Source organism: Apiospora marii (genome assembly GCF_038362585.1).
Source record: "Apiospora marii strain CBS 49790 chromosome Unknown utg000009l_segment0_segment0, whole genome shotgun sequence".
Classification (NCBI taxonomy): domain Eukaryota; kingdom Fungi; phylum Ascomycota; class Sordariomycetes; order Amphisphaeriales; family Apiosporaceae; genus Apiospora; species Apiospora marii.
The window spans coordinates 4,171,331-4,191,527 of NW_027117381.1; the positions used below are offsets into that span (position 1 = coordinate 4,171,331).

Consider the following 20,197-nt stretch of genomic DNA (forward strand, 5'->3'; position numbering starts at 1 on the left):
TGGTGCCTAGAGCGGGTGGATAGCTGATGATAAAGCTGGTCCCGCAGTGCCGCCTCCAGATAAAGCTGAGGTGTCCACTAAACATTCTGCCCCACCCAGGTGGCGTGTCCCCCGTATTTGAATATTGCCAAGTCAAGTGTCACCCATCACCTGTCAGCCTGTAATATGTATGCAGCGGATTATTTACGGAGTACTTGGTTATCAATCCATAATCTCAACTAAGACCAAAGACATGCAGATTGAGACTCAAGGGATATTATCTAATCCTTTACTTAAGCAACTTTTCCAGCTCGCCCAATACCGATTGCAAGGTGGTATCTACCGAGTCCTTGTTCAAGTCGACATTCTCGTTGCAGCCAGGGCTGTACTCAACATTCTCCACACCCGGCTCAGCCGTAGGGACAACCAACAGGTCAGAAGCAATCCCTCCACCACCCAAGCTTTCCGCTCCTCCACGTCTGGGAAAGGCTGGTGGTTCTGCGAGCACAGGTGCATCTCCTGCTTCTCGAACGCCGCAGTGTGCCTGTCCATCCAGTCCTCGTAGGCCTTGTTCCACGCTTCGCCGTACCGCTCTGCCAGGTCGTCTTCATCCACCATGTATTCGTCCTTCGGGTTCCCGGGCCAGTCCACGTCATACCAGACAAATCCTGTTTGGTACTCGGGGAACACGCGGTACTTGTAGCCCGACTGTTTGTGTTGTGGGTCTGGTTTGGCTCCGGGCTCGGGCAACTGGCTACTTGGGCCGGCCGGGCCGGGCTTTGTGGTTATGCTATTGTGAACGCTAAGTGACTTGTCTGAGTTGACGACAACAATAAGGCCATAATTCGTCTCGATAGTGACTTTGCAGATGTCCCTCATGGAAGTGGTAAGTTGAAGGAGAACTTGGGCCGACTTAGGGTCAGACATGATGGGAGCAGGTACGCAGTGAATGAGTTTGAGTAATATATCGATGAGGGATGGCTTTCCAGACAGGCAACACGAACTTATTCACAAGTTAAATACTTTGGATTGGCGAATTGGTTGCCTCAACACCAAAGCCTGTCATAAAGATTGTGTTGGTGAAGTTCGAGGCTCAGAGTACACCTGCAGCGACTGCGCCTCGCACCCACTCTTCCGGGCGTCTAATTAACCGCTCTTGGCCATGTATGTTGTGACTGACCGAATAGCTCACCTTGAGCGTTGTCTTGAATGTTACGCTAAGCGTTACACTCCTAAGCGTTACGCTCGAACCCGACAGAGTGGTTATGCCAATCATAAGGCATCGCCACAACCAACTGCTCAACTGAGTGACTGGGCTACGAGGGCATTGTATTCTTATCAGCGCTTGTAGTATCCCGGCTGGTCTCTTCAATGGACGAAAATTCTGGGAACAACCGACCACTCTGGCTGCATATGAAACAGTATTATTGTTCGGGGCGTTAGTTTGGGGGAAGTCTCTCGTGGTGGTGTGCTGTTGGTGCTTGGGGATTGAAGGCAGCATTGGATATGCACGCTGCTTTGCGTTGTCTATATATTACTCGCCTGTAATAAGCAGTGTTGGCATTTGTATTGATCTTTGATATGAGCATCCCCACGATCAGTTCTTTCTCTAGTGTTATTATTTGTATGCAGGACATACGAGCAAGTCTCCTATATGTGAGTTCCGGTTTCATTCTTTCCTCCTATCCCCTATGCTTTCGGTATCTCGGAGGGGATGCGGGTTCATCAATCAAAGAAGAAGCTGCATCCCGTTCCGCCTAAAATAAACTGCTAATTCAAGAAGAGCAGATACCAACTCCGAAATCTGGTAGCAAACAACGGTTGTTGTTCTGACGCTTATCAGTGTCCCACCTACCTTTCAACGACTTCATCACCATCCGCCAGGAGCGAGCAGCAACTTGAGCAACAAAGCAAGCCTGCCAGCCCAACCATTCTTTCGACGAGTACCATAACGAGACTGCAATTATGTCTAACACGTGTGCCACATTCACTCATTACTGTGCCTTCCACCCAAATTCTAACACTGCCCCTTTCAGTAAGCGCGACCAGTATATCAACACCATCGCGGCCAACGGCCACAAGATAAACAGAGACGAGGTCGTACACGTCTGGCCTGTTCACCCCCACGGAACCAGCGAGCTCCCCTCCCAACCCAACAAGACACGACCGCGCCATATGTGTGTGGAGAAAGGCAACGAAAAGTCCGGGTTCTCACATGTCACTCAGAAACACGGTGCAGAGTATGCCGGCAACGGGGTCCCTCCATCTAAGCAAGGGGAAAGGCTTCCCCAGTTCATGGAGGCTTCTAAGACCGTTGGAAGGTTTATCGGCTGGGCGAGCAAGTCGGCGGCCAAGAAGCAAGATCGGCCCGTCATGTCTACCTACTTCAAAGACGAGAAGCGAGTTGTCCAGAACGGCATCACGGTCGCTGATAACGGATACGTGGTGGGTATGGGTCCCGTAGGGGAGAAGAAGATCAAGAGGAAGCCCGGGGATCCACGGGAGGTGAGCGAAAAGACCATGGAGAATCTTTACTGCTACCCCCCTAATATTCCTGAGAGGCGCGGCACGCATGCAGCCCAGGCTTCTCAGCCATACCAGGGTCAGCCAGCTCATAAATATCCTACCGCAAAGTGGTGAACTGACTAGAATGTATGCGTTGATGGTTTCATCTGGAGGCATGAGATTGATCTTAGAGTTTCAAACTATTCGTTCCTTTCCACTCAATATTAGTGCCGATGCATATACTACGCGACAGTATTCAGAAACGTTGTAGCTAATGATATACTGTAACATCGTGTGGTTGGTGTATACGCCATCGACGACAACAGTATGGCAGTGTTGCGCATATTTACCAAGCATACATATAAGCATACATCAGGCTGCCGACGGCGCCATGTCAGGAAAAGTACCTTGCATGCCAAGAGCTTATGAAGCCATAGTAGTCCACCTTCGGTCTCCTTTGCAATATCATTGCACCGTGTTTTCGGGCGAACAAAGTCGTGTGTAAGGGATGGCGCCGTTGCGTCTGTCAGCGGTGTGGACTCCTGCATAAGCCAAAAGCCGATTTCCTGAATACGTACAGTAAGGGAGCTCTTGATTGCTTGGCTTCCCTTGACTAGCTCCGGAGTGTTAATCCTCGATCCTAGCGCAACTGAGGTTAGCCAATCAGCCCGCATCGGAGGACCAGCCCGGCCCAGCTGGTTTGGACCAGAACGGAACAAGCCAGCGGCTCGCGAGGACAGAGAGAGAAAGAAAGCCAGTTGCTTATTCTAATATGGCTGCGCAGAGACCCCTATCGCAACCAGGTCACCTGGAGGCCGGGAAAGTCAATGTGCGTAATCGTCATAAAAAACTATTTTGCTGCGGCCCGAAACCTGCTCTGCGGGAGAAAGCTACGGGGCTCAGAAGGCTGGGCGGAAGTCTCACCTATGCGAATCTTGTCACGGCGGAGCGAACCCTCCTAGCGGTGCTGAGATGTGGTTGGGTAAGGAGCTGTAATTAGAGACAGGCAAACAAAGCAATCAAGGTTGTCAGGTTGTGTCAAAGGCGATTGTCCAGGAGTCACTCTGCGCTCGAGCTTTCCTTTCCCCATTGGAGATCCCCGTTGCCCAATAGCTTCCCCAGATGAGCTTGTTTCAGTGCATCGGTCGATCCATTCTTTTTAAGATGCTGACGGAAGGTTCTTGGGCAGGGTAGATGCAGCCAGCTATCCACACATACGCACGCCAAGAGGAGCCGCATCGATGGCTCGGTACGTAGTGCATATCTACGTCAGAATGTACGGCACCGGGCACGCAACGCTACATCTTCTCTGGAACTACGCTGTTGGCACACGCGACACAAAACCAACTTCCAACTTCCACCGGTGTTGTGACGCTGTGACGAGTACACTGCTCAACATGACGATTTCAGCCCAATGGGCAAAAAAAGAAACTCTATTTGTACTTATATGAGTTTGACAATAGCCAATTCTACGTAGAAAAGGGGGATATCATGAACCCATCTCATTCGCAACAGTGTTCCATACATACTAAACTTTTGAGCTACCAATAAACGCTCCCAGCGTTTGCCCCAGCCAGTCAGCATGTCGTACCTCGAGAAGTTCCGAGCCTCCAAGGCCAATCTGATACTCCAGAAGCTTGCACGTGTCCTGCAGTTCATCTCGGCCATCGTCTCCCTCGGCCTGTTCTCGCAACGTCTCAAGGCCATCCTCACGCGCAGCCACGACTACAGCAAGTCCGATGGCGCCGTCGAGGGCATCCTGGCCGCCGCCTCGCTCTACAGTCTGCTCGCCACCCTCATGCAGTTCGCCCTGCGGCACGGCGCCCCGAAGATCCTGCGCTGGTTCCTGATCCTCATGGACTTCCTCTTCATCGGCGCCTTCATCGGCGTCGCCGTCCTCACCCGCCCCAACGGCGGCCCCTTCGGGCCAGCACAAGGGAGCCTGCGCCCCGCAGCGCGGCATCAACGGACTCGTGCCGCAAAGCATTCGAAACCAATTCCACTGCCGCCTGCCCCTGGGCACTTTCATCCTGGCCATCATCAGCACGTAAGTTGACCCGTTGACCCCGCACCCTTGCTCCTACCTGGGTTAGGATGACGACATAGCCCCGTTTCAATATTCCCGATATTAACATATATATCATAACAGAATTCTCCATGCTTTTACCGCCATCTTCCACGAGATCCGGGAGAAGGTCGCGGCCCACAGAGACAACGAGAACCTGCACAACGAGGGTCCTGGTGCTCATGGCTACATGACCAAAGAGGAGAAGAAGAACATGACCAAGGCCGAGAAGAAGCAGGCCAAGCGCGATGGTCTTGCCCACTAAGTTACTGGGAGCTGTTGATACCCCGGAACTGCGTTCCATATACGATGCAATGTGAAGAAGATGATTTAAGACTGGCGATTAGTACTTAATGTACGGTTATAATGAGATGTAATAGATTAATGTCACAACCACGAAACACAGCATCCGACATCGATTTCGGTGATTTTCCACTTGAATGATTTGCTGATCACATACAAAATCAGAATGAGTTGAAAGATCGCAGCAGATGCGCTTCACCCCTGACAAACTACTGTATGCTCCATGTCACTGGATTTATAAACGTCTACTATGGAAAAGTGAACGGAGATATCCTGCCCCTAACCTACATACGTGGCGTAAAAGAGCATCATCTACAGCTCTTACTATCCGCCCGCGGTCCACCCATCCCCTGAACTCCGAAGCTCCACTAATCACCATCCGCGAGGGCGCATCCCGACCTCACTCCCATCATCTCACCCTCGGCGCGAGAAGGAGAAGAGTCACGCCGTCTTCAGATGAAACCTAATGTGCCGGAGCAGGCGCCGCTTGTCGTGGAGGGGCTCAGGGAAGATGCCAGGCTTTGGGCGGGCAGGAGGCGGAAGACACCACCGCCCATTCGATCGTGCCGGATGATGCGGAAGACACCACCGCCCATTCGATCGTGCCGGATGATGCGGAACCCGAAGAAGGGACGAGTATAGTATAAGAGAATACGGGATTTTTCATGACTCTAATAGTAGAATTGGCGCCGCAAGATATTTGAGCCCGAAGCATCAGGCACGCGAAACGGGATGAATAGTTTGTAAGTTTATTCGCTAAATAGATAGCCCCTGGTTCCATGTATGCAATATCAACGCTCCTTGGTCTGACACCAACAGCCCTCATTTCGACATCCCATCCAAAGCACCCGCCCCAAACGCCACAACACTGACCGCCACGCCCCCGATCGCCGCCACCATCCCGCCCGCCGTCGTCCACAGCACCTTGTGCCCCGCAATGATACCGCTCACGCCGCCCTGCATGACCTTGACGATGAAGTCCTGCTGGTTGGAGACGCCGAACACGTACGTCTTCTCCTCGGGCACGTACGCCACGGCCAGGCACGAGTCGTCCAAGTACCCCAGCGTCGGGGTCGCGGCCGTGTAGGTGTTGGGCTTCCCCCCCTCGATCTCCCACGCGAAGGTGGTCTGGTCCGGCCGCGAGAAGAAGCCCCACGCCGACGTCCCCACCGTCAGCGTCCCCTTGACGTCGCGCAGCTCGCGGGCGTCCGGGTGCGCGTCTGGCCGGCCGCGGAGCGTGAACTTGAGGAGGAAGGAGCCGCCCTGCCCGCCGCCCAGGCCCGTGGCGCCGCCGGTGCGCAGGCACAGCTCGGCGATCTTGGCGCCGCGCTTGTTGCTGGGCTGGCCGGCGGCGATGTCGGACGCGGAGAATTGGTGGGGGAAGGACGGGACCTCGTTGGGCTGGCTGATGTGGGTCCAGAAGCCCGCGGGCTCGTTCTTGACGATCTCGTCGATGGTGAGGGTCATCCCCTCCGGCAGGGCGGAGAGGTAGAGGGGGATGGTCATTTGTCCGATACCCATGGTGAATACTGATGGTGGTGCAAATTATCGATGGGTGAGATGTTGTGTAGATTTGTGAGTAGCTTGAATGGCCACTTGAGATTAACAACGCCAGAAAACGTCGCTTATATATGAATATGAAGAGGACTCTTGATATGTTCTAATACTCAACAGGTAGGCATGCTCCTAAATCAGCTGGACGGGCCCCTGTCTTGGCACGGAAGACAGACCGAGGTCTAGCCCGCGGCTCCCTTGATGGGCCCAGGTCCGCTACTGAGACATTGAGAGGCTTCTAGACGACTTCTATTGACTCGGTCCAGACCAGGCCACGACGATCAGATAGCAGATGAGGCGGGGCACGGGACTCGAATGCCGGACCTTGCTTAGCCGGGATCGGGTAGTCCGTCCCACTTGGTATTCCCGCTATCACCTTTGTGGCGTGCGGCTCACCATCAGGCGACGATAAAACGCCACCAGCTGAAAGATAGCCCAGGCTGATAAGCTTTGTCCGGGCGTTCTACTATCGTTTGGGCTGAACGGATATTCATATCCAGCGGGTTGTAAGTGACAAATCCCCTAATTCTATCGCAAAGGGTTCAAGGGATGTGGTATCTGCACGAGCGCCTACCTGTTCCCGCCCCGATGCCTTATCAACACACAAGCTGATGCCAAGAGCATTGCTTGGCCCAAAGTGAGCTTAGGGGTCATCAATATTCTTGGAGTCTTCGAATTCTCACACCACTTCTTGGTTGTCTGCTGCGAACTTGTTATGGAAGATGTTGGAAGATAGGTATGCTTAGATATCGATACAGCAATTGAGGAGCATGTTGAGCAGGCGAGTGTTCACGACACCCGACTACTGGCATGCTGTTTTGTTTGCACGGACAAGTTGTTGTTGGCTCGTACTGCTTTATCCATTCCCAAACTGCCCAACCCAACCCAACATCACATGCCAGAGAACCGCTTGTCCTATCTTCTGTCCCGGGATAGAAGAGTGGTTCCATATCACTCCCACTTTCCAAAATCACAGAGTGTGCCCCCATAATCCCATATGACCTTTTTCGGAACCATGGGCGACGCTCTCCAAGGCCACGGGCTATTCACGGCCAGCGATCGGTTGGCCGAGTTGGCAAGTGATTCGGCCCAGCTTGCCCGCGCAAGGAGCAGGTTCAGTGACTCCCCGCCATCTTACAGATCTCAGCCGTCCGGCACCACAACAAGATCACAAAGTTTTAACCCACCAACCGAGGAACAGTATAACTACGACAGACAAGTCTGTGAGTTGACGTTGGAGTATAGAGCGTCTCGCCCTCGCGAACAATGGAGCGATGAAACATTTGAGGAGGGGCACCGGATGGTTCAAGAAAGAGTAGAGGAGGGGACTTTCGTATATGTTCGGGATTGTACAAATCTGCCACCCGTGGAGTTCCTGAGATGGGCGAGAGAGGCCGTCAAGAAACGCTGGGTTGAACAGGGTATCTGGAATGACAACTGGGAACCCGAGATGCCAACTGGGCTATGGAAGCATGAAGAGCCCCTTCGCCTGGAGCCTGACTCTGATTCGATAAGCGACCCAGAAACGCAAGCCAGGTCCCTTTTTTCTGGACCAGCAAGACCTAAAGCCCCGAAGAATGAAGAGGAACTGCAGCGGCTTGCCGATAGGCAAATCGTGCGCGAACGTGAACGCGAAGCATCACGCCCAATCCATCGATTCGTCTATCAAGTATCAGCGGAGCGTGATCAAATACGAAGCAAGGCAGAGGTTGCAGAGCCGGACGCCTTAGATCCGGCCGACATCAACACACAAGCATACAACATTGCGAAGGACAACTGGGTCAAGAGAGGGATGTGGTACCACGGATGGGGCATGCTACCAGGGATGAATTGGAAGCACGAAAAAGACTTTAGCGAACTACGGCTCGAGGAGTTAGGTCCCAGACCGGACTCGGATCCCGCGCAGGACGACAGTGAGAGGAGAGAAATGAAGTTGTCTCCTGGGCGACTGTTTAGGGCATTCTCAACAATGGAACCTCCAGCGCCGGACCTCCCAGATGAGCTACAAGGGCCGTCGCCAATTCTTGAACGGTCCAAGCCCCAGGATAGCGATGTTGATCAACGACGTCAAGGGCCAGACCAGTCAAGTCGTCGTACAGGGTCAGAGTCTACGGAACACGAACCCGCCTCTGCAGCGGCAGAGTCTCCACGACGGGGCAACAAAGCACAGCCACGGCGGGGAGGAAGGGGCCGGCGCGCTGCAGGCACGGATCGTGGGCCGGTCAATCCGGCAGCGAAGGTAAACAAGCTGCAGCCCAAGAAGGCGAAGGCGAAGCCCAAGCGTCGAGGTAAGAACGCTCCTTCCGTTGAGCCGTTGGAACCTCAACCGCCCCAAACAACGCTGGATATCCCCGAACAGCCTATGACGTACACGCCCGAAACGCCACGGAGAAGCCGGCGCATACAGACCAGGAGTGCCACGAAGAGAAGCAATTGAAGAACCTCCAAGATAATTCGTGGATAATAATCAAAAGGAACGATAATGATAATTTAGCGCCGAAATAAAAATACATTACCTGGTTGATCAGATTTTGAATGGCTTTAGTGGTGACCTCGAAATTTTAGCTCGCTGCAGACGTGTACCCGCCTGCATTCCAGCTACGGTACGGCTCCACTAAAATTTCTAGCTGATGGAGCTCTTGTCGATTGCAAAAGCTTGCGATTTGCCTTTCCAACCCAGCCAACCCCGGGATACATACCTGCTCAACTGAAATCGATAACGAGCATTTGGGCTAGTCGAGATATTGCATTCTTATCCGAGCCTCACTTACGCCGGATACCCTGTTGTGCAGTTCTGATCATATAAGCTCCTGTACCTCGTGAGGACAGACTCCTCCAGCCCACCAGCCATGGCCTACAACTACGGCGGTCAGACCAAGGTGAGTTATGAGCTGTTGCTTCCCAAAAACCTACCTAAGCACCCAAAACTGACAAAATTTCCAGAAGCGGAAGGTGTCAGAATACGGAGACTATGTCGACACATCCAAGCCCAGCGCCTTCTTCCAGCCGACAGAAGGCCGGAGTTGGACCGTCTCTATAGCTGTGCCCGGTAGCATCATTGCTCTGTGAGTTTCCATTCTCACCGCCTCTCATCTCGCCTACGATCATGACCTCTGGTCTGGCTGGGTGAAGGCGGATTTTCACGATGAGAGACCCAGGCTGACCATTCCCTCCAGGTGCAAGCGTGACGACCAGCGCACCACCGTCATCAACCACCTGGCCCGCGCCCTGGCCGTCTTCGCCGTGGACGAGGTCGTCGTCTTCGACGACTCGGACCCGCACCAGCGGCCGCGCAACGTGGACCCCAACGGCTACATGGGCGACATGGACCCGTGCGGCTACGTCGAGCACCTTCTCAACTACCTCGAGGTGCCGCCCTTTATGCGGCGGGCCCTGATGCCCATCCACCCCAACCTGCGCGGGGCGGGCCTGCTGCCCTCGCTCGACATGCCGTCGCACCCGCACCCGTCCGAGTGGCTCCCCTACCGCGAGGGCGTGACGACGGCGCAGACGGCGTCGGCGCAGGGGGGCACCATGGTCGACGTGGGCGGCAAGGGCTACGTGGCGGTCGAGGACGACATCCCGCCCAACACGCGCATCACGGTGCAGCTGGACGAGCAGGACGAGTTCCGCGGGGCGCCCGTCCACCCGGACGCGCCCCGCACCGAGGGCGGCTACTACTGGGGCTACTCGGTGCGCAAGTGCGGCTCGCTGGCCGCCGTGTTCGAGCAGTGCGGCTTCGAGGGCGGCTACGACCTGAGCATCGGCACGTCGGAGCGCGGCACGCCCATCCCCAACGCCTTCCCCGACAAGAAGATCAAGGACGTCTCCGGCTTCCAGCACTTGTTGATTGTGTTTGGCGGCCCCCGCGGCATCGAGCACGCCGCCGAGAACGACCCGGCCCTGCAGGAGATGGGCGTCATCCGCGGCAAGACCAAGGAGCTTTTTGATCACTGGATCAACATCCTGCCCGGGCAGGGCAGCCGCACCATCCGGACGGACGAGGCTATCTTCATAGGGCTGACGGGCTTGAGGAGATTATGGGAAAACCGATGAACTTGAGTTCCTGGGCATATGTACGTGTAGAATAAAAAATGGCGGAGAGTTGAGTCAAGTAGTAGCTGGCCACGATTTATGAGCGTCCTACTGAAATCACAGAATGATACCAGTCTTGACCCCGTTCCGTTTACAGCCCCCCGGTCCCTGGCATGAAAGCCAAACGCATGTCACTTGGGAATGTTGGCCTCAGTTGACATATGCAAAGCAGTGATTCTAAACTCTTGATTAAGCGTAGAACTCGTATGCCGAGAACACCATACGTCTGTCTTAACAATAAAACGTCTTTCATTATTCGTACCTTCGAACTTTTTCCTTTCCAGTCGTTACATCATGCTACCCCGTTCACCCCCGTCGCGTGTGCCCCCGCCGCTGGAACCAGCACGTAATCCCGCACCACGCCCTTCCAGTCGCTCGTCCTCACGTCGCGGATCTTGACCACAATGACGCGCACCTCCTCGCCCGCCAGGAACACGCTACCCCCATCCTCGCGGCTCCGGTTAGGTTCCGCCTCCCGGTTGAAGACGGGTGCGCCGCCCGCCGCCTCCGAGTCGAAGGTGTTGTTCTCGAGGTGCTGCTCGCGGTAGTACCGCTCCTCGTCGGAGCCCGTCGGGATCAGGGTCGCGGTGCCGTTCATGGTCGCGCTCGTGCTCGAGATGGCGCTCGCGTTCATGTCCTGCAGGAGCGAGGCCAGGCTCGATCGGTGCTCGGGTCCCGGGGAGCCGCCCGAGGGGCGGCGGCCTTGGGTGGGTGGGCGGTGGGATACCCCTGTGGGAAGAGAGAGGGTGTGTGTCAGTAGACCGGATTATCACGATGGCTTGGAGGATGCGTGCGCAAGAATGGGCGGGCGGTCTTACAGTCGTGGACCAGTAGCGACACATTAGGATTCTCGACGAGGTTGTTCGCCTTCTTGGAGGAGGGGTTCGAGGTCATGATGATGGTGGGCTCGGACGAGTACGGCGAGGAGGGCAGGTAGGTGTAGTTCATGAGCGAGACGTGGGGCTGGTTGTTGGTGCATGTTCCCAGATGAAGCTGTACGCGCAAGGTGTGGTTAGCGACGCCGACAAGTATAGAGAGACGCGACAAAGCTGTGTCGCGGTCGCGCTGGGTACTCACGAATCGGGCATTGTCGAGGCATTGGACGACCTCGGGCGGCAGGGACGTGACCGTCTGCTTATGGGTGTCGCCCGCCGAATCCTCGTAGCTAAGCGAGGCGGAGTGTTCCATGGCGGTTATGGGTGATAGTGAAGATCAGTGATGAGTGAGAATACGGCAGCAAGAAAACAGTGCAAGTTGATATTGATGCGATAGTCCCAGGCCTGGATGTGATGTTGTTGTTGCGACTGATGAGGTCGTCATATAGACGGAAAGCTACGGGCGAGCTTCCCAAGTTGACTGGGCATCCAAAGAGCTAAAAATGGAGGGGTTCCTCTTTCCCACCCCCACCTAATTCCAAGGCGATAAGGGGCCCATAACGCTTATCGTTCAGTGCATCCAGCTGTGGATATCATCTTGGTCTTTCCATTTGTCTCCTTCCCTGCTCTACAGGTTTGTAAACCCTGTATTGCTTGATTGCTCCTTCTTTCTGGGCCAAAGCGCACATGACTCTAAGAATGAGGGTTCCCTTTCTCATCTTTGTGGTTTAAGAGTCTACCTATGTGTCTGGATCCTATCTCGGGTCGTGTGATTGAAAGATACATGTATATACCTACTTAAGTATCCTGCACAGGGGACGACCAGGTAGAATTCTATCGCCTACACCGATATATGATGTGGCTTCATCTGTTTGACTCTTTGCGAGTCGGTACAATTAACATGTCGAAATATGACAGGTAGCAGTTTGAGCCTGTATAGTATGATGCATCAAGGATAATTCCGGGGAGGTCATTCGAAATTATGAGACGTAAACGTACCTAGGTATAAAGTCGCGAATGTCAACCCTGAACGGAATACAATACATTCATAACATAGGGAGTGGGGGCTGACGGCGGCTCGGCTCTAGCGACATGGGGAGTCTGGGGAACCGCTAAAACCGTGTTGTGACGTTGTGGGGAAGATGAGCCGTGAAGCTGGATAGGACCCAAGCTTCCGACAGGGCATTGTCTGCTTAGCATATGATGAAGTATCATTCCGAGCTCCCATTGACCAATGATAATCCCGATTGAGGGTTCTGCATTCCAGAGAAAAATGGTCAAGATTATGCCGTCGAGGGAGGCAAGGGGGTGTATGAAGATGAGGCGCGCGGAACGGAGGGTTTGCCTGGTTCAGCTAGAGATCTCCAGCCTCCAAAGGGCCAGGGCCAACGGCCAACCACAGCTGGAGGGGTTCGGCATTCAGCGGCTCCCGCATACCGTCGGCTCCAGCCTAATGACAACAGAAGCAGTTGACTGGCCATCGTGACCATTCCGACAACTTCTTGCACGTTGCGGACTATGTAATTCGACCTGACTCGCTTCCATAAACTACAATTGAGATCCCTTTTCCATCAATCCAGATCAGGTCGTAAATATCATACCCCTCAATCTGTAAAGGCAGCCACAATGCGTTCCATTAGACCTCGGAACCTGCGCCGCCAACACGTGCGTCTCCTCTCCCAGGGCATTGCGGCCGCCTCTTCCACCGCCTCCACAGTCACACCCATCACATCGCTGCTCATCGCCAACCGCGGTGAGATCGCCCTGCGCATTAACCGGACGGCGGAGAGATTGGGAATCCAGACCACCACGCTCTACACCGAACCGGACGCCTCCTCCCAGCATGCCGCGTGCTCGCCCCACTCCATCGGCCTGGGCGCCGCCAACGGCTATCTAGACGGCGAGCGTATCGTAGCCCTGGCGAAGCAGCGCGGGATCCAGGCCCTGCACCCGGGGTACGGCTTCCTGTCGGAGAACGCGGCGTTCGCGACCCGCTGCGAGGAGGAGGGCATCGTCTTCGTGGGCCCGCCGCCCCAGGCCATGGAGGAGATGGGCAACAAGGCCCGCAGCAAGGAGATCATGACCAAGGCGGGTGTTCCATGCGTGCCCGGGTACCACGGCTCGGACCAGGGCGAGGCCGAGCTGCTGGCACACGCCAAGGACATCAAGTTCCCCGTCCTGCTCAAGAGCGTCAAGGGCGGCGGCGGCAAGGGCATGCGCATCGTCCTGCGCGAGGGCGAGTTCCTGCAGCAGCTCAAGAGCGCCCGGGCCGAGGCCCGCGCCTCCTTTGGCGAGGGCGGCGAGGTCATGCTGGTCGAGAAGTACATTGTGCGGCCCCGGCACGTCGAGGTGCAGGTCTTCGCCGACAAGCACGGCGGCTGCGTGGCGCTCGGCGAGCGCGACTGCAGCGTGCAGCGCCGGCACCAGAAGATCCTGGAGGAGTCCCCCGCGCCGCAGCTCGACGACGTGACGCGGCTCGACCTCTGGGACAAGGCGCGGACGGCGGCGCTAGCGGTGGGCTACGTGGGCGCGGGGACGGTCGAGTTTATTCTTGACAAGGACTCGGGCGAGTTTTACTTTATGGAGATGAACACTCGGCTGCAGGTCGAACACCCGGTCAGCGAGATGGTGACGGGCACGGATCTGGTGGAGTGGCAGTTCCGCGTCGCGGCCGGGGAGAAATTGCCCCTCACGCAGAAGGAGATCATGGACCGCATCACGCACCATGGCGCCGCCATTGAGGCCCGTATCTACGCCGAGAGCCCGGAGAAGGGGTTCATGCCCGACTCGGGCAAGCTGGTGCACCTGTCGACGCCCAAGACTAGCGCGGATGTCCGTATCGACGCCGGGTTCGTGCAGGGTGACACCGTGACCGAGGCTTACGACGGCATGATCGCCAAGCTCATTGTTCGAGGCGATGACCGCGAGACCGCTATCCGAAGACTGTACACGGCTTTACAGGAGTACGAGGTCGTTGGGTTAAGCACCAACATCGAGTTCCTGAAGCGCCTCTGCCGCTCGCAGGCCTTCATCGAGGGCGACGTCGAGACCGGGTTCATCGACAAGTGGAAGTCGGAGCTCTTCGACCCCCTGACCATCGAGCCGGAAGTCTACGTCCAGGCCGCGCTGGGCTTGTTTAACTCTACGACAGCAAAGACGGTATCTTTGGTGGAGGGCGGCGGCCCCCACGGGACGACGCTTGGTTTCGGGCAGGACCTCTCGGAGCGCAAATTCACTTTTCGGGCGCCCGACACCGAGCCCGAGTTCGAGGGCGGCGGATTGGTCACCAAGGTCACGATCACGCAGCGGGGCCACCAGTTGTTCGACGCCCGCGTCTGGCGCAAGAATCACGAGGATGAGGTGTACGAGGGTCTTGTTTCATCTACTACCGTTACACCACGAGGCAATAACAGCGCCCTGCAGGGTACCACGAGTCTTGAGACGTTCTTCCCCGAGACCCGGATCGCGTCCACGGTAGTCCAGGATGCGCTGAACGACGACAAGATTTCCGTGTTCCAGCGCGGCGTCAAGACGGAGCTGGCGCTGCTGCCGCCCACTTGGTACGAGAAGGCCCTCGGGCTCAAGGAGGCGAAGGCGTCGGTGGCGGCGCCGATGCCTTGTAAGGTGCTCAAGAATGAGGTTCAGGAGGGTGATAGGGTGACGAAGGGGACGCCCCTTGTAGTGTGAGACCCATTCCAGTGGTACCCGACTATAAAAACGAGTGACACAGTTGGCTAATCCTAGACTATAGTATCGAGTCTATGAAGATGGAAACGGTCATCCGCTCGCCGCAAGACGGCGTCATCAAGAAGCTCGCTCACAAGGAAGGCGTAAGTCGTAGTTTTGATCCTGGTTTCGTACGAGAAATATAATGCTAACCATTTACACAGGACAAGTGCAAAGCCGGTACGATTTTGGTGGTGTTTGAGGATGAAGGAGTACCAGCCGAGTAGAAGCCAAGAGAGTGTACGATACCCACCAGAGAAACGAATCACTAGATCAGAGAGCCTCTTCCACAACAATCAACTAGATTCGCCATAGTCATCATGTGATTTTACTTTGTTTGATTTGTGGCATCTGGTGTACAATATGGACCAACATTGGTCCATCTCTTCGCGTAGTCTCCTGAGGCCCTTAAGTAACTGTGCCCGTCTGTCGAATTCGGAGTTCCCTCCTATTCCAGAGCTTCGTCTCAGCACTGCCTGATCGCTGCCGTGGAACTGGGTGCGCACCCTAGCCCAGCTCCTATAAGTCGTGCGCGAGATGGAGTAGAGTTGCCACCAGAAGTCTGCCTCTTCATCCATTGTCAAAAAAAAACCCCGGGCCCCATATGAGCAGGACCGTCTGCAAAACTAGAACGCCTCCAATGCTGTTTACAATTGGTATTTTATTTATACATCGTTCATCCGTACCCTCCACCCGTCAGCTTCACGCCGAAGAAGTGGCCTCGGGCTTCTTGATATCGGCGGGTAATTGCGGCGCTGTCCGGGGCTGCTGGTTGCGGTACTTGGGCTCCATGATGCCGACCTAGTTGCAGTGTTAGATAATTCGCCCTATTCAGGAAACTCGCAGGTGAATTGGTTTGCTCACCATCGACAATAACCGCCACATGGTGTCGGTCGGTTGCGCGCCCACTCCGATCCAGTACTTGGCCCTCAGCGTGTCGAGCTTGATGTCCTTGTGCAGGCGGCCGGAGTCGTCGTAGGGGTCGGCTTTGGGGATGGGGTCGTAGGTGCCGATGACTTCGAGGGGCTTGCTGTTGCGTGCGGTTCTGTTTGGGTTGTCGAAATGCGAATTAGTTGCTGTGTCGCAAAGCAGGTTGTGGTTTTCTGGCTTACCTGGCATGGGCAACGACAATGTTGTAGAAGGGCGCATTGCGGCGCCCGAAGCGCGCCAAACGGATCTTGATGGTCATGGTGGCTGGCGTTTGGGGAATTGGCCGGTTTGGGTGGTGAAGGGCCCGCGATCTCGAAGTCCTATGTCGAAATGGGTTGCACGTAGTGTTGCGTAGCTAGGCCATGGTTCCAGTATCCGCCTGGAAATTTCAACGGAGCGGCGGCACTGGATTGATCCGGGCGGCGGGCAACAGCTGGAGGTGTTTACGGGGGCGGACCCGACCCAACGGCTAGAGCTTACAGGGGGTTTGCTTGCTGGTCCACCAGTTGCAGATCAAGCTCGAGCGAGTATTCAGTGAGCGAGCAGCAGCCAGCTGATCATCTTTCTGCCAGAGCTCTTTGATTCAAATTGAACTGCTGTCATTGGCCGACGGGACACAGACGAAGCCCCTCTTGGTAACCGTCAAGCATGACATCTTCCTCAATTGCAACACTTGTAAGGAATGGGCGCTGTTAGATATCTATCAACTTTCCCTTCTTAGTCGCACATAGTTATGAATTTTAATTGCATTAACTACTATGAAAAACCACCTAGACAAAGCATTACCATTTTGCGGACATGGAGATGTGAAGTCAAGCGCATGATTGGGGCGACCGACCGCCTTCCGAAAACTGCCCTAGTTGTTCTACAGGGTCTAGTCCCACGCTAAATATTTCGCGGGCAGTGGGCTGTTGAATTGAATTCATGGCCGCCGAATGGCAGTAAATTTTGGCCGATAACGCACTCAGACATCTTCGGTTTTTGAACTGCAGCTGTTTTCCACCGTCGCAATGGCGTCCAGATCTGTGAGTATACCAGTATTGTCTCTTATAGATACTACCCCTTTACCTCTTGCTTAGGTATCGTCTGACCCTTTCCAGCTTTTGCGCCCGTTGCCTCGCTACATCGGCCGCCTGTCGAGCCGAATAAGTCCACGCCGGCTGCCGCTGGTCACGCCCTCGTTAAACGCCCGCTCGCTGTGCACGCCCACCTTCCCTCGCTACCAAGCCTTCCATGCGCAACAAGAGGAGTCGCTGTCGCCCTTCAACTTCCTCTCCAAGCCGACGGCGCCCCAGACCCTGACCGAGAAGATCATCCAGCGCCATGCCGTGGGCCTGCCCGAGGGAAAGGTCGTCCGCAGCGGCGACTACATCAGCCTGTCGCCCGCGCGCATCATGACCCACGACAACACCGCCGCCGTCATGTCCAAGTTCATCACCATCGGAGCCTCGAAGATCCAAGACCCGACTCAAGTGGTTTTCACCCTGGATCACGACGTCCAGTAGGTGCAATTCTTCCTTACGATACACGGGCTTTTGTTTCCTGGATGAGCCAGGCTAATGTTGAGTCAAATAGGAACAAGTCGGAGACGAACCTCAAGAAATACGAGAAGATCCGGAATTTCGCTGAGTCGCAAGGCGTCATTAACTACCCGGCGGGCCGTGGTATCGGCCATCAGATCATGATTGAGGAGGGCCACGCGTGGCCGGGTACCGTCACAGTCGCCTCGGACAGTCACTCCAACATGTACGGCGGTATCGGCTGCCTGGGTACCCCTGTGGTTCGTACTGACGCTGCGAGTGTATGGGCGACGGGCAAGACCTGGTACCAGGTCCCCCCTGTCGCTCGTGTGAACTTGACTGGTATCCTTCCCCCAGGTGTCACAGGCAAGGATGTCATTGTCGCCCTCTGCGGCTTGTTCAACCAGGACGAGGTGCTGAACCACGCTATTGAGTTCACCGGCAGTGAGGAGACCATGTTCAGCCTCTCAGTCGACGACCGTCTCACCATTGCCAACATGACTACGGAGTGGGGTGCCCTGTCTGGACTCTTCCCCATCGACACGACATTGGAGAGGTGGATGCGTGCCCAGGCGACTCTCTCTTCATTCTTAGGAGACGGTGTTGCCACCAACCAATTCACCCACGAGAAGATTGACCAGCTCCTTGAGGATCGGCCGGTTGCTGATCCCGGTGCCCCCTACGCCAAGTCATTGTACTTGAACCTCAGCACACTGGCTCCGTGCGTTTCGGGCCCCAACAGCGTGAAGGTGCTGACGCCTCTTCGTGAGCTGGAGGCCCAAGACATCAAGGTCAACAAGGCGTACCTGGTCAGCTGCACCAACGGCAGAGCATCCGATATCCAGTCTGCAGCCAAGGTCTTCCGTGAGGCAGCTGAGAAGGGCGCCGCTCCTAAGGTAGCACCTGGTGTCAACTTCTACATTGCCGCGGCCTCTCTTCCTGAGCAGCATCAAGCGGAAGCGACCGGTGACTGGCAGGTTCTTCTGGACGCCGGAGCCCAGCCCCTGCCATCTGGCTGCGGGCCTTGCATCGGACTGGGCACTGGTCTGCTGGAGCCTGGCGAGGTGGGCATCTCTGCCAGCAACCGCAACTTCAAGGGACGCATGGGCTCGACCGAGGCCAAGGCCTACCTGGCAAGTCCCGAGGTTGTCGCAGCCAGCGCTCTGCAGGGTAAGATTGCCGGCCCAGGCTGGTACAACAAGCCCGAGGGCGTTGAGAAGCCCATCATCGGCGAGGGTACCGGTATTCTTGAGGCAGACAAGGCCTTCAGCATCGAAGATGCGCTGGACAAGATCATTGCTGAAGCCGAGGCCATGATCGGCAAGTCTGAGCAGGGTGAGGCCGGTGCTGCCGCCGAGGCCGCCCCTGAAGGCGAGGAAACCCTGACCGACATCCTGCCCGGCTTCCCCGAGAAGATCGAGGGCGAGATCGTCTTCTGCGACGCCGACAACATCAACACGGACGGCATTTACCCGGGCAAGTACACGTACCAGGACAACGTCAGCCCGGAGAAGATGGCCGAGGTGGTCATGGAGAACTACGACACCGAGTTCACCAGCATCGCCAAGGCGGGCGACATCGTGGTGGCGGGGCGCAACTTCGGCACGGGCAGCTCGCGCGAGCAGGCGGCGACGGCGATCCTGGCCAAGAAGATCCCGCTCGTCATCTCGGGCAGCTTCGGCAACGTCTTCAGCCGCAACAGCGTCAACAACGCGCTGATGCTGCTCGAGGTGCCCAAGCTGGTGGAGCGGCTGCGGGAGACGTTCAAGGCGGAGCAGAAGGTGCTGACGCGGCGGACGGGCTGGAAGGTGGTCTGGGACCTGCGGAGGAGCAAGGTGGTCGTCACCGAGGGCGAGGGCGGCGAGACGTGGACGCAGAAGGTCGGGGAGCTGCCGCCGAATGTGCAGGAGATTATTGCGAGGGGCGGGTTGGAGAACTGGGTGAAGCAGGAGATTTCGGCGGCGTAAGTCGGGGAAGAGAGTAGGTGGGAAGATGATATCCGGTTGTACATTAGAGAGGTGTATATATGATCAAAAAAGGCTTTGGGTTTGGACATGGCCGGAGAAAAGTTCAAATGAAATACATACCCCTAAGAACCATCGTCAAATTCACATTACAATAGCTGATTTACACCATCCTGTTCTTGAATACCAGACTACGTAGGCTGGGTTTCTTTTCTTGCTTACCCAAACCGCATTGGATCATCCCTTGTGGCGTTGTCTCAAAGTCGCTGTACCTAAATGCTGTACCCATCTTGCTGGGCTAGCCTTACAGACTGGTCTATCATACTAACAACGGTAAGAATTCACTTGTTACTGTGTTTTCCTTCTTGGTGACGAGTACTTTTCGTAAGAGCTTAGGTACAACTATATAGATAACCAGTCCGGTGCTGAATGTTGATTGAAATTGGTGCTCAAGGCTCCAGACTCGTATGGAGGCAACAAATCCAAAATTAGACTTCACATCTCAACCACTTACACTGTCTGCAGCCACGCACGTATATCCGAGACACATGTGTGATTTGGTGTGTATGACATCCTCGAAATGTAAAATCACAAGACGTTATTCCAAGCTAGGTACCGCAGGCTCTCAAGTGCTGCGGAAACTCAGCCTTCTGTGCAACAGGGTGGCTGCAGTTTGGTGGA

The 20,197-nt window shown here is 55.6% G+C and overlaps 10 protein-coding genes across 10 annotated transcripts; 6 read left to right on the plus strand and 4 right to left on the minus strand.

The window, feature by feature from the left end:
* Nucleotides 1–333: 333 nt before the first annotated feature.
* On the minus strand, nucleotides 334–906 carry PG985_012890 (uncharacterized protein; the record flags this gene model as incomplete). The annotated part of the gene is made up of 1 exon (XM_066832656.1): nucleotides 334–906. The coding sequence occupies one exon, from the start codon at nucleotides 904–906 to the stop codon at nucleotides 334–336; it is 573 nt and encodes a 190-aa protein (XP_066680706.1).
* A 1,038-nt stretch (nucleotides 907–1,944) lies between these two features.
* Nucleotides 1,945–2,619, plus strand: PG985_012891 (uncharacterized protein; the record flags this gene model as incomplete). Its single annotated transcript, XM_066832657.1, has 1 exon — nucleotides 1,945–2,619. The coding sequence occupies one exon, from the start codon at nucleotides 1,945–1,947 to the stop codon at nucleotides 2,617–2,619; it is 675 nt and encodes a 224-aa protein (XP_066680707.1).
* A 1,426-nt stretch (nucleotides 2,620–4,045) lies between these two features.
* PG985_012892 (uncharacterized protein) lies at nucleotides 4,046–4,814 on the plus strand (the record flags this gene model as incomplete). The annotated part of the gene is made up of 3 exons (XM_066832658.1): nucleotides 4,046–4,531; nucleotides 4,578–4,594; nucleotides 4,634–4,814. Coding segments are annotated over 3 exons (684 nt in total), but the record flags the coding sequence as incomplete, so codon positions are not given.
* An 860-nt stretch (nucleotides 4,815–5,674) lies between these two features.
* PG985_012893 (uncharacterized protein) lies at nucleotides 5,675–6,373 on the minus strand (the record flags this gene model as incomplete). Its single annotated transcript, XM_066832659.1, has 1 exon — nucleotides 5,675–6,373. One exon carries the CDS (start codon nucleotides 6,371–6,373, stop codon nucleotides 5,675–5,677), a length of 699 nt encoding a protein of 232 aa, XP_066680709.1.
* Nucleotides 6,374–7,421: 1,048 nt separating this feature from the next.
* Nucleotides 7,422–8,843, plus strand: PG985_012894 (uncharacterized protein; the record flags this gene model as incomplete). The annotated part of the gene is made up of 1 exon (XM_066832660.1): nucleotides 7,422–8,843. The coding sequence occupies one exon, from the start codon at nucleotides 7,422–7,424 to the stop codon at nucleotides 8,841–8,843; it is 1,422 nt and encodes a 473-aa protein (XP_066680710.1).
* Nucleotides 8,844–9,255: 412 nt separating this feature from the next.
* PG985_012895 (methyltransferase C9orf114) lies at nucleotides 9,256–10,462 on the plus strand (the record flags this gene model as incomplete). The annotated part of the gene is made up of 3 exons (XM_066832661.1): nucleotides 9,256–9,285; nucleotides 9,350–9,471; nucleotides 9,583–10,462. 3 exons carry the CDS (start codon nucleotides 9,256–9,258, stop codon nucleotides 10,460–10,462), a joined length of 1,032 nt encoding a protein of 343 aa, XP_066680711.1.
* Nucleotides 10,463–10,793: 331 nt separating this feature from the next.
* On the minus strand, nucleotides 10,794–11,689 carry PG985_012896 (uncharacterized protein; the record flags this gene model as incomplete). Its single annotated transcript, XM_066832662.1, has 2 exons — nucleotides 10,794–11,230; nucleotides 11,320–11,689. 2 exons carry the CDS (start codon nucleotides 11,687–11,689, stop codon nucleotides 10,794–10,796), a joined length of 807 nt encoding a protein of 268 aa, XP_066680712.1.
* A 1,313-nt stretch (nucleotides 11,690–13,002) lies between these two features.
* PG985_012897 (carbamoyl-phosphate synthase subunit L) lies at nucleotides 13,003–15,329 on the plus strand (the record flags this gene model as incomplete). Its single annotated transcript, XM_066832663.1, has 3 exons — nucleotides 13,003–15,059; nucleotides 15,128–15,206; nucleotides 15,267–15,329. The coding sequence occupies 3 exons, from the start codon at nucleotides 13,003–13,005 to the stop codon at nucleotides 15,327–15,329; spliced, it is 2,199 nt and encodes a 732-aa protein (XP_066680713.1).
* Nucleotides 15,330–15,804: 475 nt separating this feature from the next.
* Nucleotides 15,805–16,291, minus strand: PG985_012898 (ribosomal protein S16; the record flags this gene model as incomplete). Its single annotated transcript, XM_066832664.1, has 3 exons — nucleotides 15,805–15,903; nucleotides 15,967–16,147; nucleotides 16,215–16,291. 3 exons carry the CDS (start codon nucleotides 16,289–16,291, stop codon nucleotides 15,805–15,807), a joined length of 357 nt encoding a protein of 118 aa, XP_066680714.1.
* A 751-nt stretch (nucleotides 16,292–17,042) lies between these two features.
* Nucleotides 17,043–19,519, plus strand: PG985_012899 (uncharacterized protein; the record flags this gene model as incomplete). Its single annotated transcript, XM_066832665.1, has 3 exons — nucleotides 17,043–17,057; nucleotides 17,133–17,533; nucleotides 17,608–19,519. 3 exons carry the CDS (start codon nucleotides 17,043–17,045, stop codon nucleotides 19,517–19,519), a joined length of 2,328 nt encoding a protein of 775 aa, XP_066680715.1.
* Nucleotides 19,520–20,197: the final 678 nt, after the last annotated feature.